The 21178-nt window shown below is 58.9% G+C and overlaps 1 protein-coding gene across 5 annotated transcripts in view; it reads left to right on the plus strand.

The window, feature by feature from the left end:
• Positions 1 to 21178, plus strand: part of AATK (apoptosis associated tyrosine kinase) — a 39525-nt gene that overhangs the window by 2419 nt on the left and 15928 nt on the right. The window contains exons 1-2 of one of the 5 annotated variants that reach the window (XM_070773925.1): positions 3274 to 3402; positions 20653 to 20786. In XM_070773925.1, coding sequence (XP_070630026.1) covers positions 20742 to 20786 — 45 coding nt within the window. In that variant the 5' untranslated portion in view covers positions 3274 to 3402; positions 20653 to 20741. Of the gene's footprint in view, positions 1 to 3273; positions 3403 to 8886; positions 8908 to 19490; positions 19510 to 20652; positions 20787 to 21178 lie in introns of those variants that run through there. The other 4 variants (XM_070773924.1, XM_070773923.1, XM_019981297.2 and 1 more) reach the window with 4 other exon arrangements.

A 21178-nucleotide genomic window follows, 5' to 3' on the forward strand; every position in this document is an offset into this window, starting at 1 on the left:
GTTTGTTGCCTACTGACAGCTCTGTGTCCGTCATGGATGCTCTGGTAGTTCTCCATGGAGGTGGTGACAATGGTGGCAGTTATGTAGAGAGTGAAGGGGGCTGAGTTTGAGGCTCTGGCTCTCGGCACGTACTTGATTGCAGTATGGGTGCTGGGGGACCTTATTTAAACTCAGCTCCTGCCTGGGCCACCATCACCTATAAGAGATGGTCAGGGCAGGCCACTGGAGGGGGCCAGGCCCGAGCATGTTCTTCTGGGACCACAGGCTGGCACAGGCGGGCATCTGGAAGGGCTGCCTCTTCTGGGGTTCAGCTCTTCCCATGATGTGGATGACTTTGGGGGATTTCTGGGCAGTCACAGACCTCTGACCTCAGTGCTGTGTGGCCTTGGGCCAGTCACTCAACCTCTCTGAGACTCAGCTCCACATAGGTGAAACCTCACTCTGAGGAGACTGGGTGGGTGGGATATGGAAGCCAAGAACTGAGGGGTGAGGAGGGTGTCATGTGGGAGCCAGGAGCACCTGGGCGGAGCTGGTGGGGGAGGTGTGGCCTTGAGGGGGCGGGGCTTGCCTCTCACTGGCGCTCTCTGAGGCAGAGGGCCACCCTTTTTTCTCACCTTCTCAAGCCCTGGGAGGACCGGGTGCAGCCCAGGCCCTCAGCAGGTGCCTGGCAGGCTCAGGCCTCAGTCAGAGCTCTGCAGCCCAGGGCTGGAGCTGTCTGAAGACCCCTGGGGCAAGTAGTGGACCAACCCCTCCCTGATCCTATGGCCCTCTCTGTGCCTCTGGTTCTTAATCTGGAACATTAATCTGGTTCATTAATCTGGAGGTGGGCATTACTGTGGTGCCTACCCCAGAGGGTGACTGGAGTGCTGGGTGCAGGCCAGTCCCCAGGCAGCGCCCTTCAAGGCTTACCTTGGGCCAGGGGTCACTGTGGACCATTTGGGGGGACTTGGAGTTTGAGGAAACTCATGGAAGCCAGGGCATCCCCCAGCCTCTTGGTCACGTCCTGCTGCCTGCCCACATTCTTGCCCTGAGCCTGGCTCTGCCGGGAGCACTCTCCACTGGCATTAATGCGTGTGCTGCACTGGCTCAGGGCTGGGCAGGCTCGGGCTTTGGGGTGAAGGCATTGCTGGGGGACAGGGCGCAGGGAGGGCGTTCTGGCCAGGCATGGTTTGACCTGCATGGGGACGGGTACACTCGGGGACTTGAGTGTTGAGAAGGACCCCAGGAATGAGTTCTTGCGGCCCTGGGGGTCCCGCTCCATGGTTGATGGCCATGCACTCATGGTAATTCTTGAAATTGGTGGCCCACTGTTCACTGCCTGCTGCCAGTGGGCTTGGCTGAAGGTAGATGCTCCCAGACGGGCTTGGCCCAGTGCGGGGAGGGCATTAAGAGCCAACACTTTGACGTGTGTCACGGCCCCTCCCCATGCCCGAGAAAGGCTGGCCCCAGGGTGGAAGCTGCAGCTATTGGGCTGAGTCTGGGGGCGTAGGCCAGCTCAGGGCAGGAGGAAGGTTGCAGTATCCCCAGGGCAATTTCTTTGTATTCTGGAACATTCTCTAGGAAGCCAGACTATGCCTTTCTCTCAGAGGGGCTGTTTCTCCCCCACGCATTCCTGTGCAGCTTTATACACGCAGGTGCTCAGGCTCACACATGCGAACACACACGAATGCTCGCAGATGCCTTCATGTGTGTGTATGATGCACAGAGCCTAGGCCAGGCTGTGGTCTCTTGGCGGCAGGCAGTCAAGGGCTTGGCTTGGCGGGGGAACCCGATCCACCCTTACCTTTGGCCCTCAGCCTCATCTCTGCTCTAACGTCAGTTGATGGACTGAGCCACCGGGTCCTGGTGGCCTGAGGCTTGGGGAGCCTGGAGCCATCCCTCCCGGTGGCTGGACCTAAAGGACTCTCTGCTGTCACCTGGCCACCTCTTTCCAGGGTGGGCTGAGCCTTGACCCCTCCACCTGCCGTCACTGTCCTTGAGCATGTCTGCTGGTTCTCCATCCTCCTAATGCCCTACCTCCCCTAGGTGGGGGCGCCTGGGTGGAATGCGTGTCGCTTCAGTTGTGTTCAACTCTGCAACCCTATAGCCTGTCAGGCTCCTCTGTCCGTGGGATTCTTTCTCCAGACAAGAATACTGGACTGCGTTGCCATGCCCTCTTCCAGGAGATCTTTGTGACCCAGGGATCGAACCCACGTCTCTTATGTCTCCTGCACTGGCAGGCAGGTTTTTTACTGCTAGTGGCCACCTGGGAAGTCCCTGGGTGGAATAGTATTCCCTTAGATTCATGCCCACCTGGAGTCTCAGGATGGGACCTTGTTTGTAAATAGGGCATTTGGAGCTGTCGTAAGTTAAGATGAAGCCACCCTGGCTTCATTGCTTAGTCGTGTCCAACTCTTTGCGACCATGGACTGTAGCCCACCAGGCTCCTCTGTCCATGGGATTCTCCAGGCAAGAATACTCAAGGGGGTTGCCATGCCCTCTCCAGGGGATCTTGCCAACCCAGGTCTCCTGCATTGCAGGTGGATTCTTTACCATCTGAGCCACCAGGGAAGCCCCTCATCCTGGCTTAGGGAAGCCTAAATCTATGGCTGGGGTCCTTCCAAGAGAGCTGGGGGAGACTCGGGAGAGACGAGGATGTCCTGTGCCCTGTGATGATGGAGGCAAAGTGGGCTGATGCATCCACAAGTCAAGGAAGGCCTGAAGCTGGGAGAGGTGGGAAGGGTCGTGCCCTGGAGCCTCTGGAGGGAGCGTGGCCCTCACATGGGATGTCCGGCCTCCGAGCATCAGACGGTCCTGTGCACTGAGACCCCAGTCTATGGCACATTTTGACAGCAGCCCCAGGGCACTCCTGCAGGGCGGCTCTGAGCCCCACGGGGCCTGGGCCGGGGCCGAGCCTGCCTCTGCCTTCGTGCCAGCCTCCGTCTCCTCTGTGTAAACTGGGCCAGCCCTGCCCACCTGGAGGCGTCTTTGGAGGCAAGCGAGGGAACACGTGTGTAAGCGCCTCTGAACACGCGCGTTCACTGGACCGCGGTGATGGGAGGCAGCCTCGGCCTGGACCAGCGCGCCCTCCTCTGGGCACCTTGGGCCTCGCTCTCCAGCCTCTGGTTGCCTCTTGCAGAGGAACCAGCACCAGCAGGACAGGCGGCCGTGGCCTCCCCGCCCCCGGCAGAGGAAGCCGGCAGAGGAAATGAGGGCAGCGGACGCCGGGCCGGAGCCAGCTCCCAAGCGGCCTGTCTGGCGTGTCGCGGTAGGCAGCGTCCACGCCGGGTCCCTGCCTTCCTCCACCAGGGTCAAGCTGGGGGGCCGGGGCCAGGTGCCCCAGGCTCGGGGAAGGTCTACGAAGGGTGACTCTGGGGTTAGTCCAGCAGTCGGAGCCACGCGGGAGCAGCCGCCCAGAGCTGGGTATGTGGGGGTTCCTGAAGGCCTGTGGGCTCCCCCACAGCCAGCCCGGGGCTTGGGGGGCAGTGAGCAGATGGGGGCTTGTACTCGAGAGGCCCCCCAGTCCCTGCTCCGGCTCTGCCAGAGGAAGCGGTGGGACAGGAATGAACGTGGCCAGGGCAGGGGGCAGTGCTGGGCGGCCCGGGGGGCACTTGTTGTGGGGTGTTTAAGGAGAGGTGGCAGGGTGCTGGCCAGCATCCGAAGGCTGGGGCAGAGTCGCCTCTCATGGTGGGATGTGGCCGGGCCTGGCCTTGCTCACTCCTGGTGAAGTGCACTGGTGCCTTCTCGTCCTGCTGGGAGAGGGAGTGGGCATGTGGGCCAGCTGGCCGTGGGTGGCCAGGGATACAGCCTGCCTGTTCTGGGAGCCAGGGCAGGGGTAGGGGACCTGAGCCCCAGACCCGGGCTCTGCGGAGGTCACCGCATGCTGAGGCTGGCGTGGGAGATGGGCAGCAGTATGATGTTTCAGATGCCGTCAGGCACCATGGAGGGTCTTTGTATGGATGGGGCTCATGTTCTGCTCCTGCTGTTGTAAAATTCTGAATGGTTTCACAGTGGGCCTTCAGGTTCTGATGGGTTTGATTTCCCAGGTGGCGGCGCTAGTGGTAAAGAACCCACCTGCCAATGCAGCAGACATAAAGATATGGGTTCAATCCCTGGGTCGGGAAGATCCCCTGGAGGAGGGCATGGGAACCCATTCCAGTATTCTTACCTGGGGAATCCCATGGACAGAGGAGCCTGGCGGACTACAGTCCATGGGGTCAAGAGAGTCGGACATGACTGATCGACTTAGCATGCATGCATGCTGCAGATTGTGCAGCTGGTCCTCCTACTTGGGGACACCTGTCCAGTCTTAGGGTTCAGTTGGGAGGGCCCTGGGCAGGTGATCACTAGTAGGGGGCCCTGGTGCCTGTGTCATAAGCTGGTTCCCATCGGTGGGAAGCTGCTGTGATCCCAGGCCGTTGGTTTGGCTCCGCTAGCTGTGAGGCCCACCCAGATGTCCCAGGACCACCCTGGGAAGAAGGAATCCCACTGTGAGGGGATGCCACACACACAGGACGTACATACGAATGCATTTCACTGGTCCTGCTGGTCCTCACCCCCGAGGTCGCTCCCTGCTGATGGTGAAATGCCAGGCTCTCGGCCCAGCCATCGACGGACACAGCCTTCGGGATGCCCAGCTCTGGGCATCCTAGCACTGTCTCTTCCTGTCTGTCCAGGCTTCATTGAGATATGATTCCTGTACCGTATGATTCACCCACTTCCAGTGTGCTTTTCACTGTACACACAGGCATGGCGGCCATGACCACGGTTCAGAACACTTCTGACCCCTTCGTGAAAGTCCCACACCCACTAGCTGCCCCTTGTCTGCTCCCCATCTCTGGAGGTCACCCATCTGGACATTTCCTACCCGCGGGCGTGCAGCTCAGGGTCGTCTGTGTCTCTCTCCAAGTGCTGTCTGGTTCTATGGTGGAAATGAGGGGAGTGGGCCTGGATCTGGGGGTGGCTTTCATGGAGGCTGAAGGTGGGGCCACCCCACGCAGACCCCTGCCCAGCACTCAGCCTCTCGGCCCTGTCCCCTAAGCCTTTTAGGAGCGCCACTGGGCAGCCTGACTCACCTTTTCCCCCAGCCTGACTCACACTCAAGGAGACGCCTCGAGTGCCCTTCTGGGGGCTTGTTGGCCGTTTGGAGTCATCGTCTGGGATTGCCCGTGGGAGCCAGGCCTGCCCGACTGTGGGTGGCATTTATATGCTCTGGAGCCAAGCCCCTGGTCAGAGATGGGCGTTGGGATGGCATCTCCATGTCTTCACCATCTCGCTGGTCTGGGGCCCTAGTAGCTGCAGGGTGTGTAGGCGCCGCTGGCGTGAGTCTCTCCCGACCCCATGCTCAGTGGCATCAGATTGGTGGCTTGAGAGGGGCTGTGGTGGGAGAATTTGCACCCCAGGAGCCTGCAAAGTCTCCATGTTGGAAATCCCCTTCTGTATCTTTTTTCCAGAAAGCTGGTTGTTAAGCATTACGAGAAAATCAGGGGTGTAGGCCAGTTTTTTTTTTTTTTTTAAATATTTATTTATTTGGCCGGGTCTTAGTTGCAGCATGTGGAATCTTTCATTGTGGCAATGCTAACTCTGAGTTGTGGCATGTGGAATCTGACGGGAGATCGAACCTGGGACCCCTGCACTGGGAGCACAGAGTCTTAGCCACTGGACCACCAGGGAAGTCCCTAGGCTAGCTTGTTAACCCCAGGAAGCCGCCTGGAATCGTTTTGACAGGAGGCAGGCATCCCCAAGAGGCAGTTTCTGCCCCCTGGGGATGAATGACTTAGAGGGATGGTCCTGCTTCCTCTTGGGGCCACTCAGCCTGTAGGGAGCCCCTGGGTAGGGCCTGCTTGGGCGCGCAGGGCCAGGGCCTGAATAGTCCTGCTCACAGCTGAGGCCACACCTAGCCTGGGTTCTGCCCTGCCGTCCTGCTTCCCCAGCTCACCTCACACTACTTTCTGCCCCGCAGTGGGGTCCAGGCAGAAACTTGGAAGCCAGGATGGCAGGAAGTTCTGGGCTTGGGCTGCCTACCCCTCCCTGAGCTGCTGGTGGTGGAGCGGGAGCCAGCACATCAGATTCTGGTTTATTTTTCCTTCTCATGACGGGTGGTCCCGCAAGTCCTCTCTGAGACTCACTGTGGCTGTGGTGTGTTCCTGTGATGTCTCCTGGGTCTGGGGATGTGCCAGATCTGAGCCTCGCTGCCCCCAGCTTCTGCCCAGCTGCTCCCTGGATGCTCCCATGCCCAGGCTTGTGAGAGGGACTCCTTTGTCTGACTCTGGACCCTCAGGGTGACCCCATGCCCTGCAGGTGTCAGGGTAGGGTCCCCAAGTGAGCAGGATGGGCAGGTCTCACCCTCCCAGGGGGTTGTCCTCAGGCCCCTGCAAGGTTGTGGAGGGACCAGTGGGGAAGTAGTTGGTGGCAGTGGCCCTGGGAACAGAGAGACAGGGATGTAGGGGGCAGTATGTAGGTGGGAGTGGGTGAACACGTGTGTAAACGTGTGAGTGTATGTGCACATACGTGTGCGTGAGTGTGAGGACGTGGGGCCGTGTGTGTGTGTGTCCTCTCTCTGGGGGGAGGCCCAGGCCCCTGGCTCTCCTCTGCCCCTGGGGGGTGAGACCCCTTGGGCTCCCTCTTAGGCTCTGGGTGATGCTGTAGCTTCTGACCCCACTGGATGGCAGGAGCAGGGCTGACACCTGCCATGCCGACCATCCAGCCACCTAAGCTAAGGGTCTGAGGTTCAGGGCTGAGGAAGGAGCCCTCCTGTGTGGGCGGCTGCCGTGACCCATGTGACCCGTGGCTGCCGCGGGGTGGTGCCTCCCAGCCGCTTTTTCTCGTGTCCGTGGACTTTGCTGGGTCTGGATCCCTCAGTTCAGGTTGATTCTTAAGCCGGCAGAGCAGCTGCGTCCACTTAGCTGCCGGACACCTGAGTTCCCTTCCCTGGAGGAAGCAGTGCCCCCTGCCTTCCGGCCCTCCTCTCAGTCCTTGGGGTGTGAGACCATCTGGATTACCTGCCCCTCCCCTCTGTCCTTGCAGCAGTGGCATCCACACCTGTCTCTGTACATTAGGCCATCCAGACTGGGTGGTGAGGGGGTCTGGAAGGTTCTGGGGTAGGGGCAGGGGGGCACAGCTTCCCCACCCAGGTGCCTCTTGGGCCCCTCTCACTTGCTGGGGATGGAGTTGGGGCAGCTGTGGAAGTCGGGGAGCTGCACCCCTGCTCAGAGCCATATCCTGAGATGGGGTGGGTGAGCCTGGGGGTGTCTATCAGCTGGGACTGGGGGCTGTCCATGACTGTCCCCAACGCAATGCCAGCTCTTGGGGTGTGGGCCTCCTGCAGATGCACCTTCATCCAGGGAGGCCCCCAAGGAGGCGGGGATGCTGGGGCCCAGCGACCAGCGCGTCTGAGCTGTCAGGGCTCTGAGTTCAGTCGCCAGCGTCCTTTCGTTTCTCCACCTGCCCCCAGACATCTGGGGGAAAGAGGAGCAAGGACACAGATGGGTTGGGCCTGGGAGCTGCCTCGGAGGCTCCACACAAGCGCAGTGACCTGCTTCCCTTCCTCTTCTGCGCAGAGGGCCACCGCGTCCCCATCTGAGGATTCTGTTCCTCTTGGGAGGAACATCCATGTCTGGGCCCTTGGCCAAACCTTTGCCAAGAAACTGCCCCATGGGGCCGCTGGTGCTGGATCCACCTTCCGGATGGCTTGTAGGGTATGGACACCCCTCCTGCTGGCCCCTGTCCTGGAAGCCCTAGACTCTTGCTACTTGCCTCAGCTGAGGTCAGGAGGTGGGGGTACCAGGGACAGTTGATGGGCTCCTGGCGGTCTGGGCAGGCCGAGCTCCTCCCCTCCCGCTGTCTGATTGCCGCAGCCTCGTAACTCAGAGACGCCTGCCTGGTTGCACAGCTCCTTCCTGTACAAGATCCTGTTTGCATCACCGGGCTTAGGGGGCAGGGGCATTGGGTCAGCATGTCACCCAGGTTACGCTGGGGACGCCTGCTGGTGACGCTGAGGTGAGCCCCCATCGGCTGCACCTGCACCAGGCAGGGAGGCTGGGGCACTGGAAATAGTGGGATGCGTGGATGTCTTGCTGAAGCCAGGCTTACTGTCTGGGCTCGGTGGAAAGGAGCTCTGGGGGGAGCAGTGACTCATCTAGGGGCACATTGGGGGTACCCACCCTTGGGGGCCATCAGGGTTGGCACACCCCTGGCTTGGTCTCTACAGGTGTCAGACTAATTAACTTTTTTAATTGAGGTGAAATTCATGTGACATTCATATGCACACGTGCTAAGTGGTTTTGTTCATGTCCGACTCTTTGTGATCCTACGGACTGTAACCCACCAGGCTCCCCTTTCCATGGGATTCTCCAGGCAAAAATACTGGAGTGGGTTGCCATTTCCTTCTCCAGGGAGTCTTCCTGACCCAAGGATCGAACCCGTGTCTCTTAAGTCTCCTACATTGGCAGGTGGGTTTGTAACTAGCGCCACCTGGGAAGCCCTAAATTCGTATGACATGAAATGAACCACTTTGTAGGGTATGGTTCAGTGTTAGTACATTCACGGGGCTGTGCAGCTTCCATCTCTATTTCCAGAGCCTTCCACCACCCCAAAAAGAAGCCCTGTGCCACTCCAGTGCCCCCAGCCCCTGCCCACTGGACTTGCTTGTCCTGAACACATGGTGCCATGGAGGAGCTGTAGAAATCACCCACGGCTCCTGCATCAGCCGTGCCGGGGCCCCTCTTTTCTCACATCCTCACCAACACTGGTTATTTTCTGCTTTAAATATCATGGCCGTCCTAGTGGCTCAGATGGCTCACTTATTTTTCAGAGTGGTGGCCTGGCCCCTCCCAGCAGACGAAGACCGAGGTACTGGGCTAACTGGAAATGCTTCCTGAGTGCGTGTGTCTTAGGCTCCCAGGGATGTTGAGATCGAGCCAGGCCGAGGTACAGCGAGGGTGAAGGAGCAGCGGGGGGATGGCCACCAAAGGGCAGGCGGGCAGGTAGAGGGCTCGGTGAGGACTTGGGTAGTGCTTTTGGAAGATGGCTTCAGTCCTGGATGAAGAATAGCCTGGAAGCCACAGAGCCCCAAGGAGTTTGGGCCGGGTCGGGCTGTGGGTTGGAACTCAGTGGCCTCAGCGGGGCTGGACTTGGGCAGTGGACAAGAGGGATCCAGAGGCAGCTGGGGTATCCCACTTGGGGAAGGGATGGGAGGGACCCAGGGAGTGGGTTTGCCTTGAGGTGGACGTGGATTCTATGCTGTGTTTGGTTTGAGATGCTCCAGGACACCCAAGGGAAGGGCCAGGGCCAGGTGGTCACTGGGGTCTGGGACCCCAGAGGAAACCAGGGACCAGGGTAGGAGGTGGGGGAGTTGGGGAGTTGGCCCTGATGGGGTCAGGGAAGGGGTGTAGGCCCAGCCTGGGCCTACTTGGGGAGGAGGAGGAGCGGGTCCAGCCAAAAACAGTGAAGGGAGTGGCTGAGAAGGTAGAGGGTGTGGGGGCTATCCCAGGTCCCAGAACACAGCCCAACCTGCTGTCCTTCCTGCACTCTGGCCTCGAGATGTGGCCACAGAGACCCTTCGAGTGGGTCCACTGACCTCAGGATGGCTGGAATCTCTGATCCTTCTCTTGGCTGATCAAGGCCACCTCCACCTTCCACATCTGTGTCCCTGGGGAAACCTTGCTTACCTCCCGCCAGGGAGGCTCCTCTGAGTGGAGGTTGAGTGTGGAAGTGGGGGGCAGAAAGGGACCTGTGGAGACCCAGGACCCTGGGACATCAGAACAAGGTCTAGGCTCTAGTCTGTGTATGCTGAGGCCATGGGGGTCTTTAAAGATGGGAGTGATGGGGATAGGCGTGGGTGATAATTAAATAAAATTATACACATCTGATTCTAGACGTAGTACATGCTTATTGTAGAAAATCTGAAAACTGCAGACGAGACGGTATTAACCACCCAGAATTCTACCACCCAAGACAACAGCCACTGTTCACATTTTGAATTATTTTCTTCTAGGTTTTTTTTTTTTTTAACATGGTTGTGATCAGGATTTATAAACAATTCTATGTCCTGCCTCTTGTTTTCAGCTTTACTGAGGTATAATAGAAACAGATTAAACTGCACATGTTTAAAGTATGGGATTTGATGGATTTTGGTGTACAGATATGTCAAAACTCATGAAATATATTTATTTGGGAGACCCCATGAACCCTTGCTGCTGCTACTGCTGCTATGTCGCTTCAGTTGTGTCCGACTCTGTGTGACCCCATAGACGGCAGCCCACCAGGCTCCCCCGTCCCTGGGATTCTCCAGGCAAGAACACTGGAGTGGGTCATGAACCCTTGACCCTATAGTCAAATAACAAGCATTTGCTTTGAGGCCAACTGTTTCCTTGTGTATCCTCCCCTTTTAAAAAAAATATTTATTTACTTTTTTAGGCTGCGTTGGGTCTTAGTTACGTCATGTGAGATCCTCTATTGCAGCTCCCTGGGCGTGTGGGATCTTTCTTCCCTGATGAGGGATCAAACCCACCTCCCCTGCATTGCAAGGCAGATTCTTAACCCTGGATCACCAGGGAAATTCCCTTCCTTTTTAAAAATTAGCACGAAGTTGTTATTTCCTTGTTTATTTAAAACATTGCCTTAAATTTACTCTCTATGGCTTCTTTTGCAGATGTACCATTGTTTTTATTGAATCCTTCTTTTATTGTGGCTATTTAGGCTGTCTTTTACTCTTATAAACACCACTGCAAGGAACATCTCTGTGAGATGTGATTCCTGCCTGCGTCATTAACACGCTCCTTCCTTTGTTTTCATTCTGGATTTGTGTGCCACCCGGGCTGCTCTCTTCTTTGAATTCCCAGCCTGGGAATTACTTGGCCTGGGAGTTGGCAGGTCTCCCAAGGCCTTCTCGCACGTCTCCAAGCTGCTTTCTAAAGGCTGCTCTGACTTACATCCACCAGGGCGTCTGGGTAGCTAGCTGGTCCTGGTGTGCGGGCTTTGGCCAGACACCAACTTCTAAGAACTCCTGTGGTCGGGAAGCCGATATCCGGTGTGATTTCATTTCTTTGATTATGGATGAGGCTGCACGTTTTCTTGTGGACTGGACAAACTGTATTTCCTTGTTTGTGGCCGACTGTGTATAGTTTGCTTGTGTATGTTTTGAGATCTTAAAGTATTTTTATGTTTTGTTGATTGTGTTCCCCCCAAAAGTAGCAACATCAGTCTTTGACAAATTTTCCGTCAATCATTCTTCCTGGTTTGTTGTTTGCCTTTAATTTGGAGCTCTATGGGGCTTCCCTGATAGGAAAGAATCCGCCTGCAATTCAGGAGACCCTGGTTCGATTCCTGGGTCTGGAAGATCTGCTAAAGAAGGGATAGGCTACCCACCTCAGTATTCTCGGGCTTCCCTTGCGGTTCAGCTGATAAAGAATCCGCCCGCAATGTGGGAGACATGTGTTCAGTCCCTGGGTTGGGGAAGATCCCCTGCAGAAGGGAAAGGCCACCCATTCCAGTATTCTGGCCTGGAGAATTCCATGGGCTGTATAGTCCATGGGGTCGCAAGGAGTCAGACACGACTGAGCCACTTTCGCTTATGGAACATACATTTTTATGTGGCCAAACCAGTTGATCTTTCATGATGCCTTCCATTGCTTTCAGCTTAAAAATCCCTCTCCATGAAGAAGGCTGATATTTACCTACTTTTTCTCAGATGCTATAATTTGACTCACTGATGTCGTATCTGAAGTTATTCTGGAGTGTGGTCTGAGACGAGACAGCTGATTTCCCTGGCCCGCTCCTCAAGCCACGGGGCCAGGTGTTCTGTGCAGGTGGGGCTGGGCCTGGCTCTGGGCTGTGATTCTGTTCCTCACCTGTTGGCCCATCTCCGCCGCAGAACCATGTGGTTTCAATGATTGTAGCTTTTAGGCATGTTAAGACCTAGAAAGGCAAGATGCCTCTCTCGGCACATTTTCTAGCTTCTCTCTCCTGTTCAGAGCTTCATCTGTTACAAGGCTGTGGATCTCGTTGATGGGCGCCTGGGAGGGGATGAGGGAAGTGGGGTGACCCAGGTCATGTGGCAGAGTCCTCTCATGGACTCCACTCATCTGACTTTACTCCTACTCATGGGCAGTGCAAGTCACTCTTTTTTTTTTTTTTTTAAACTATTTTTAAAAAAACATTTATTTTTTAAAATTTTGACCATGCCTGCAGCTTTGGGATCTTTGTTCCCTGGCCAAGGATTGGAACCCAAGTCCCCACCCCTGGACTGCCAGGGAATTCCCACAAGTTACTTCTTTTACCAGAAGCCCGGCCTGGCCCCTGGTTCTGGAGCGGCACCATACCCGACAAATGCTCTGTTCCCATCTTCCTGCCAGCCCCCCAGAGCCCTCCCTGGAGACAGACTAAGGCCAGGACCAGAGAACGCCTGCACTCAGGGCTGTTCACCAGAGGTGTGCTGATGGCCATCTGCTCAGGGGAGCACCCCTCCTGTACCGCTTGCAGGGCCAGCCCCCCAAAACAGAAGCCCCTTGATGAAGGGCCCTGAGACCTCCAGTGTGGGCCGTGGGAGGATCTGCTTTCTGCTAGGTGTCCTCCCAAGGGACTCCCAGGTCCTGGCCCTGCAGCCCCACCCCAGAGTAAACCAGGCTCCCTCCTTCCTCCCCTTCCACGTGCATCCACTGAGGGCCAAGGGTGGGTGTGACTCGCACCCAGTCCTGGACCCCAAACCCCACTCCTGCCCCTTACTTACCTGCCCTCCCAGCAGGATTGGACTGGTCCTGGAGAGGGCCTGTCACATGGCAGGTGTTACTGTCATGTACCTGGGGGACAGGGCAGGGGCAGTGTCCCAGAGGCAACACCAGGCAGGTTTTATGGGGGGCTGTGGGATGTCCAGGAGGCAAAGAGGGCCTGGGGACACAGGACCCTAGTCCTGGGGGGTCTCCAGGCCCACCTGTCTCCCTTGGGTTCCCTACCCCAGTTGCAGGCCCTTGAGCTGATCTGGGGGGCAGCAGAGAAGATGCAGGAGGGGGGAATCCTCAAAAGAATGTGTTGAAATTAAAAACAGCAGGAACAGCAGAAAGGGGGACTGGGGAGGGAAAGGAGGGGTGGAGGCCCATTGGTGGACCCAGGGTCCCTGCTCTGGGAGATGTGCCTGGCTGCAGCTGCATGGGGGGCTGTCACCCTGAAACAGGCTGTAGTCAGACTCCTACGTGTGCCTGGCTGAGTGGTGGTGGGGCGGGGCCAGAGAAGGGTAGTTCTGGGGGGGAAGCTGGGTGGTGGGAGTGAGATCGGACTCAGGAGGCCTTGGGGGGGTCCTCTCTGAGACCCCGTTTGCTCATCATAAACTGGGAAGTGGCCCTTCCTAGCAGGGAAGACATCCCTGGGAGACTGTCGGGACACCCCGTAAGCGTGAGTCACTATTCCTAAACGTGGCCGTGCAGTTTTGCAGAATATGGTGCTTCCTTGGAAATGGCTGGGCGGCGCCTGGCAGTGCTCAGGCCTCCAGCTGGCGACGAGGGCAGGGTCCCGTCTGAGTTGCAGAGGCTGATGGAAGCCATGGGCCTGCTGGGTCTACAGGGAGTTTGCTGTCTGTGGTACTTCTGCAGTGGATGGAATTATTATTTTTAAAAGGGATAATGAAACAGGGTTCATGGCTATCAGTGCTCTACCCTGGAGGGCAAGGCTGAGGCAGGATCTCAGCCCAAGGGGTGGCCAGGGACATGGGGCAGTTCAGGTCCGCTTGCTGCTCTGGCTCGGACACTGGGTGTGTTTGTGGGTGTTGTAGGGGGCTGGTGGGTGTCAGAGGTGAGCTGGTGAGCATTTGCCATCCCCCCAGGGATGAATGCTCCCTCCCTACTACCCTAGGCAGGAAGATGGGATAGGCGCCTCGTGGCTCCACATGCACCAGCTTTGTTGTGATTGTTAACGGGTGTTTGTATTGCAGGATGGGGCTTTCACAACCTGTGTTTCACATGAGGGAGCTGGACTCTCAGTCCCTTCCCACGTGAATTTATCTGATTAAGTAGAGCCTTAATCACAGCAGAAAGGAGCTGCTCTTACTCCCAGAAACATGGTGGGGAGGTGGACTGGCAGCTGCGCTCAGGGGAGCCTTTGCCCCAGAGACCCCCGGCCCCTGTGAGGTTTCCTTCCAGAATCCCCGCCCAGCACCTGCCTCTTCCAGCCCTACAGGCTGCCGTGGCCCCTCCAGGGGTTTGGGCCCAGGGTTTGCCCTGTGCTCTCAGCCATCCACAAGCGCTGCTTCTCCCTGTGATGTCACCACCCTGTTCCCAGTGCCCTGGCTCCTGCTCCAAGTTCCGCCCGCAGAGCGGACAGGGGATCCCGGCTGGCGGCCCCAGGTTCCTGTCTGTAGCTTCCTCACCCTGGCTTCTTTGTTTGGGTGAAGGCAGGCAGGCTGTGTGTCTGTCTGGTGACCTTAGATGCAAGTGCCCCGGAGGGGAAAGGGACTGCTTCATGCGAGTGAGCCCTACAACGGTGGAGGGGTGTGTGCAGACACCCACGGCCGCTTGGCAGGAACCTAGCCCGTGGGGTTGACTCGCCACCCAGCCTCCTCCTGGTGAAGGGCTTCTCTGGCCACCTGTCCCTGCTTAAAGCAGCTCAGATTGAGGCCTCCTGCCCTGCCCAGAGTGGCTCTGATGGGGACCACCTGCCCCTGCTTAAAGCGGCTCAGATTGAGGCCACCTGCCCCTGCCCAGGGTGGCTCAGATGAAGGAAGCTTGCAGAGCAGCTCCGGTGTCCACGGGCCGCTGGAGATTGGGGAGGAGGCTCCAGGGACTGAGTGGGGCACATGGCGAGTGAGCGGACCCTGGAGACCCTGGAAGGCAGGGTCCAGGGTTCAGGAGGCAGGCATGAGCCGAAGCAGTGAGAGCCTCACCCCACTCCATGGGGGCCACACCCCATGAGTGTCCTGGCCCTGCCTTGGTGGCGCTGAGGCTTGGACACAGCCAGGAGGAGGTCTGCATAGCCCCAGGGTAGACCTGGACAGTGAAATGGACCCTAAGAGAGAACTTTCCAGCACTCAGCCATCCTGCTGTCCTGCCAGCCTTGCCCTGTGTGTGCTGAGCGAGCCCTCCCCCATCCCAGCTGGACGGAGATTGGGGAAGTGGGGCCTGAACGGGCTCTGGGATCCGGGTGCCCGTGGGGGCTACGTTTCCTGCCTGGAGGTGGGCAGGTGCAGGGGTGGGGGGCTCACTGAATGGGGTACAACCAACGTCTCAGGCTGCAGGGCCACCCTGACCACTCCCAGCTGATCTCGGTGGTCTGAACTTCACCTGGGTCTGCGGGTTTTTTTGTTTTTTTTTTTAATTTAATTTAAAAAATTTTTGGCCGCGCCGGGTCTTCATTGCTGTTTGTGGGGTTTCTCTAGTCGCGATGAGTGGAGGCTACGCTTCGTTGAGGTGCCCGGGCTTCTCACTGCGCTGGCTTCTCTTGTTTCAGAGCACGGGCTCTAGACACGCGGGCTTCAGTAGCTGCGACACGTGGACTCGAGTGTGAGTGCAGGGGCTCGGCTGCTCTGTGGCTGAGGGATCGAATCCATGTCCCTGGCACTGGCAGGCCGATTCTCAACCACTGGGCTCCCAGGAAGGTCCTGTCTGCAGGTTATTTTTATAATCTTGGCGGGCCCTCTGGGCAGGAGTGTGCCCTCTGCTCAGCCAGCATTGTGCTTTTCAGCCTACCCTTCAACCCCTTGCCTGGAGCTGGACTGATGTGGAGGAGGGCAGGGGGCACTCTACTGCACGCTCGGGGTCGGGTGGCTCCATCTCCAGACGAGGAAGCTGAGGCTCCGGGCCCCACAGCTGGTGAGGGGCAGGGCTTCCAGCCCAGGGAAGCCCTGCTGCGCCGACCGCTGTCCTGCCTGTCCCAGCCCAGCCTGGGGAGGGTGAGCAAGTGGCCTCTTCCCACCACAACCCGGAGCCCCCTCATACTGGTACAAGGTCATGAGGGTATACAGGCACGCCAGGTGCCCCTCTCTGGTGGGGAGGACCACAGCGCTGGGCCCCACAGGGCTGAGTGCCTCAGAAGACAGGCTTCTCAGGGAGCTGGTCTTCCTCTGCCTAGCAGGTCCCCTGTCACCTCTGGCCCTGACCGCCCCTTCCTGGAGCTGCACTGGGTACCCCAGCCTGCGGGCCCTGACCATGAGCTGCCCTGGGAGCCAGCGCCCTCTGAGGCGGCGCCTGTCCACGCACGGCCACTGTGTCTGTGGGGCTGGGCTGCAGCTGTGGGTGCCAGGAGGGTCTGGCCTTGACTTCTGCTTTGGGGGTAGGGTCTTGGGTCAGGGATGGGACCGCTGGTGATGGTGCTGCAGAGGTGGGTCCTGTGATGGTGAACAGGACCCGTGGAGGCCTGGGGAAGCCCCGAGTGGGGCCCAGGCACAGCCAGCCAGCGGGGCAGCACCTTAGGGAACTCCTGTAACACGGGATGTTAGCTGCGGCCGTGTGCCAGGATGCTGGTGGGTCCCAAATACAGCATGCCCAAGCTTGGACCCCTGAGCGGCATGCACCCCGCTATGTCAGTCCCCCCCAACCAAGCAGAGCATTTGTTTCCCACATCCAGGGGCCTACCCTGGCCACCCGGAGGGAGCCTGGCACCTGACACCCAGCCTTGCAGCCCCCAGCCCCACTCCTGGAGCCCCTCATGGTCACAGAAGGGGGTGGGCGCGGTGATGTGTGTGCTGGGCTTCGCACCCACATCCAGGGCCTGGCATTCCAATCCTTGCTCACCTGCCCAGTGTCTTCAGAAAGGCTCTCCCTGCTGAACCCTTGGACATAAAACAGCCAGAGAGTGCCACCTGGTGGGCAGCAAGGACCCCAGCAGCTGATGCCTCACTGCCAAGGGTCCCCTGTGCCACCATGGTCAAAGCTCAGGTGAGGGAACCAGGACCCAGCTGGCCTGCCCTCCCGCTGGCTGTGTAGTCGTCCCCCAGGCCAAGGTAGGGCGGCAGGCGTCTGGGCTTGGGGTCTGGTTGGAAGTGGGCCTTCTGTGCTGGGCTCGAGTGGGGTTAATATCACACTAGGGTGAGTGGCCACAGTAGGGCAAAGGGCTCAGAGTCCGGGAGCAAAGCTGTGGCTGGACACTCGCTGCTGCAGAGCTGGATGACTTGAGGTTTGTTCAAATGGGTTTTTCCTTCTTGAAACAAACAACAAAGCCGTTTGCTGCCTTTGTCTTCCTGGGCCCCCGCGGTGTCGTGCTGGTGATGACATGATCTTTCTGCTGTGTGAGCGGCCTGGCACTGGGGGGATGGATGCGGGGTCATGCTGGAAGTCTCCCTCAGTGGACGGAGCAAGGAAGGACGTGTGTGCAGGTGTGTTCGTGACCCCGGACTCCACCACCCGTGGCGGGCACCTCGGGCTCTTCCTGCTCCCCGTCCTGTCTGGCTGCAGGGTGTTGCTTATCTGCTCCGTGGAACGAGTCCCCGCCTGCAGCTGCTCTGCCCCCTCCTCGGCCCCCACTGCCCCAGCATCAGCCTGACGGGCCGCGGTGCCCTTTATGGCCCTGGCCCCCTTCCCTTCCCGCTGTCCGTCAGCACAGGCTTTTGGTATTTCCAGTCCTGGGTGTCTGCCTGGCCCTTGACACAGAGAGCATTCCTGGCAGTCACCCCTCTCGCTGAGGTTGTCACAAGAATGAAATGAGGTGCTGACCCCTCTTGCCCTCTGGGAAGAGGTGGGTCATGAACAAGACCCCACACGGGTCTCGCTGGCTGTTAGTGGGTGTCCATCCTGAGGGTACATGTGAGGCCTTCCCTATAGGCATCTTTAGTGGGTGGTGGAGGGACAGTGAGCTGGAGTCAGGAATGGGCCCACTCAGGCCCTCAAGGACCATTCCTATCAGCATTTGGATGTGTCCACAGTTTCTCCAAGTCTCAGTTTTCTTACCTCTAAAGTGGCCTGATGATATCTCCTGAGAAGACTTACTGAGGGCCCTGGAAGAAAGGGTGTGTGTGTGTGTGTGCATGTAGTACCTGTAATGTGTTCTTGCTGTGTTGACACAACAGACCTTGGTCTGTTTCACAGGTTCATGGCCAGCAGGGCCTGGGCTGTAGGCGCCTGCCTGTGGGCACGGAGAAAGGCTCTGGAAGTTGAGCCGGAGGTGCTGAGGGCGCTGGCGGCTCCCTCCTGGGGGTGGCCGGGGCGCAGGACTTGAGTGAGTGAAGCCTACGTGTGGGAAGGGGTTGAGTGGCCCCTCTGTGTGGCCTTGGGGTCTCGGGGGGTGACCCTGGAGGGGACAGGTCTGCCTGCTGCCCAGGGGCTGTTGGAACCCTCCTTCTCCCCTAGGATCATCCCCTCATGCTGGAGGGCAGGGCACGAGCTGCCTGGGGACCAAGAGCAGTCTCCTAGCTTCCACGGGCCTCATGACCTTATGTGCAAAGTGGCTCTGAGGGTACCACTCCCGTCACCTTCTGCAGTCTCGGGGGCAGGGTTTTGACTGTTCCAGCATTGGCAGGGATCCAGAAACTGGCTTGTTTTATAGATTTGAAAGTTCAAGTCCGCAGCCTCTCAGAGCCACTCCTGGCTCTGCCCATCTGTTTGGTCTCCCCATCCCTGCAGGTCCACTTTCAGGGATGTGGGCATTGGGTGGTGGGGGAGGCCCACCTGCCACCCTCCTTCTGCTGCTGAGTCTGGAATATCATGCTGAATAACCCCTACCCTCAGCCTAGTTTTGTGACCAGGGCCTGCAGAGGGATTGTGGGGACCCACAGGAAGGCTGCACCCCGGTACTAGCACCATCAAGGAGACTGAGGGTGGAAGCTAAGGCTGGCCACCTGAGGTTGCCTGGTGCCTGCTGCCTCCTTCCAGGCCCTGGGACCAGCCAGGCTAGGGAGGTGCAGGGGTGCGTGAGCTGGCGGAGGTGGCGGGAGGGGAGCCTGCTGAGTGCCCATGGGTCACCATGGCAACGGCACATCCTTGGGGGCTTTTGTGGCTTCCTGCGGCAGCCAGTGCTGCTTGGCACCCTGCAAGTACAGGTTATTTGGGTGGGAAAGCCCAGTCCGGGGGGGGCCTTACACAATGGGTGGGGGTTGTGTTTGCATATGTGCCCATGCACGTACGCACACCTGAAACCTGGCCTGTGGAGGCCCCTGAGAAGGTATCTGCTCATAGCCCCACAGGACTGGGGGACACAGCCCACATTTTGAGGTCTTTTGTGGGGGCAGGCTGAGCTGGTTTCCCTTGCCACGGTGACCCTTCCTACCTGGGCCCCCCAGCCCTGCCTCTCTTCCCTGTATGTGGATATCCAGAATGAGCTTGGAGGCTTGAGCAGGAGTCCAGGCCACACTTGGCATTGTTCCAGCCTCTTGGGCTCACACTGCCTCCAGGAAGCCCTCCCAGATACCCCATCAGCTGGCAGCGCAGAAGGCCCGGGAGCAGAGGCACAGCAGTCAGAGGTCAGCTGTGATGCCTCGGGCAGTCTCCTCACCCTCACTGAGCCTCCATTTCTTCCTGTTCAGTGGAGACAGGCATGGCAGCCACCTCGGTGCCCGTGAGGACCCGGTGAGGTGCTGCTGAGACCTGCTGTGACCTGAGTGACCAGTGATGGCAGGTGGGGTGACATGGCTCTGAGGGATCAGCTATTGGGAACCGAGGGGTTGGGGTGCTTAGTGGGCAGAGGAGCTGGGGGCAGGCAGGAAGCCTCAGGGGCTGAAAGTCCTCAGACAGAAAGTCCCTGGGGAAGGCGCATGCAGTGGGGCTGGAGTGGAGGGACTGGGGGGCAGCCCAGGGGTGGGGCTGCCAGCCCAGAGTTTAGGGGACATCTGGCTGGCCCCACCACCACGTCCTGACCACGACGTCCTGTGGGCACCAGATGATCTGAACTTCCCGAGAGCTCTAGCTCAGCAGGGGCATGAGGGCAGCTTGGAACCTTATCTTGGGGGCCATGCTTGTGTGTTTGGGGGTCACGTTCTGCTGTCCTGGGCACTATAGTTTCCCTGTCTGGTGAGGGTGAGCCATGAGGGATTCACATGGACCAGGCATTGCAGAAGACAGGATCCCACTGTGCTCAGAACAGAAACAGCACTGGGGGGCCCTCAGTGGGAGTCGGTAAGAGGGTGACTTGGAAATGCCAGGCTGCATGGAGGAGCACTACTGTCTGTCCTTCTTAGGTAAAGTGACATCCCTGTCCTCAGAGATCGGACAGGTCTTGTGTCTCCTGGCCCAGAGCCTGGCATGTGGCCAGCAGCCAGGCCCTCAATCTCTCCCACTTAGTGGGGCCTGGGTCCCCCTCCTACACCCCCAGGGTCTCATGGCCTCTACCAGTGTCACCCCAGAGCTAGGGCAATGTGACAGCCCCAGGGGCCCGCTCCAGAAGGGCCAGTGTAGGAGGGGGTTCCTGCAGCCCTGAGAGCCTGAGCTCCCTGGGGGCTGTCCATGAACCCCCAGAAATGGGAGCTCTGCCAGCCCTGTGTCCCCTGGCGAGGCCAGTGCGGTGCCCAGGGGCCGGCCGCAGATGGCAGGCTTGGGCTGCTGTGGCCGCCCCCAGGGTCCACCTGCCCTGGGCCTAGCGGCTGTGCCTCCGAGCACCGGGTCTTGGAACAAAAGGGTGGAGGTGCTAAGGCTCAGACCGCAGCAAGTTGGGGAGGCACAGAGCCAGGGATAGGGTCCAGCTGGCCCCTGAGTGCCCCTGGGGGCCAGGTGCAGGTGGGGACGGGGATGCAGAGCTGCTCATCACCGCTCTCTCCCTCGGCAGACGGCGCCCCACTCAGCGAGTTCTCCTGGTCGTCCTCCCTGTCCGTGGTGGCCGTGTCCTTCTCCGGGCTCTTCACCGTCATTGCCCTCATGCTGGCCTGCCTGTGCTGTAAGAAGGGAGGCATCGGGTTCAAGGTGAGGGCTGGGGGTGGGGGGCTAAGGACGGGGTCCCCAGGGCCAGCCCTCTGCCACCCACTCGGCACTGGCCTGCCTTCCCTCCTGGGGCTGCCTGGGGATCATGGAAACCCAGGCCTGGGACCCCATAAGCCCCTCTTCTGGAGGCAGCTGACAGAGGCGTAGGGGTTGTCAGGGACCCCTCCCACTGCTTCCCCCAGTTTGAGTCTCCCCCATGGGGACAGGGGCTCATTACCATCACCTCCCAGCTCAGGGCCAGGCCTCCGTGGGCTGTGCCTCCAGGGACAGTGAGGAGGGGCCTCAGGGTGGTGGGCGGAGGCTCTGTGCTCAGCAATTCTTTGAATCTCTGTTCATTCGAATCAGCAAAGGAAGACCAAAGTTGCCCAGACACA

The sequence above is a fragment of the Bos indicus genome, chromosome 19 (genome assembly GCF_029378745.1).
Source record: "Bos indicus isolate NIAB-ARS_2022 breed Sahiwal x Tharparkar chromosome 19, NIAB-ARS_B.indTharparkar_mat_pri_1.0, whole genome shotgun sequence".
In the NCBI taxonomy this organism is placed as follows: domain Eukaryota; kingdom Metazoa; phylum Chordata; class Mammalia; order Artiodactyla; family Bovidae; genus Bos; species Bos indicus.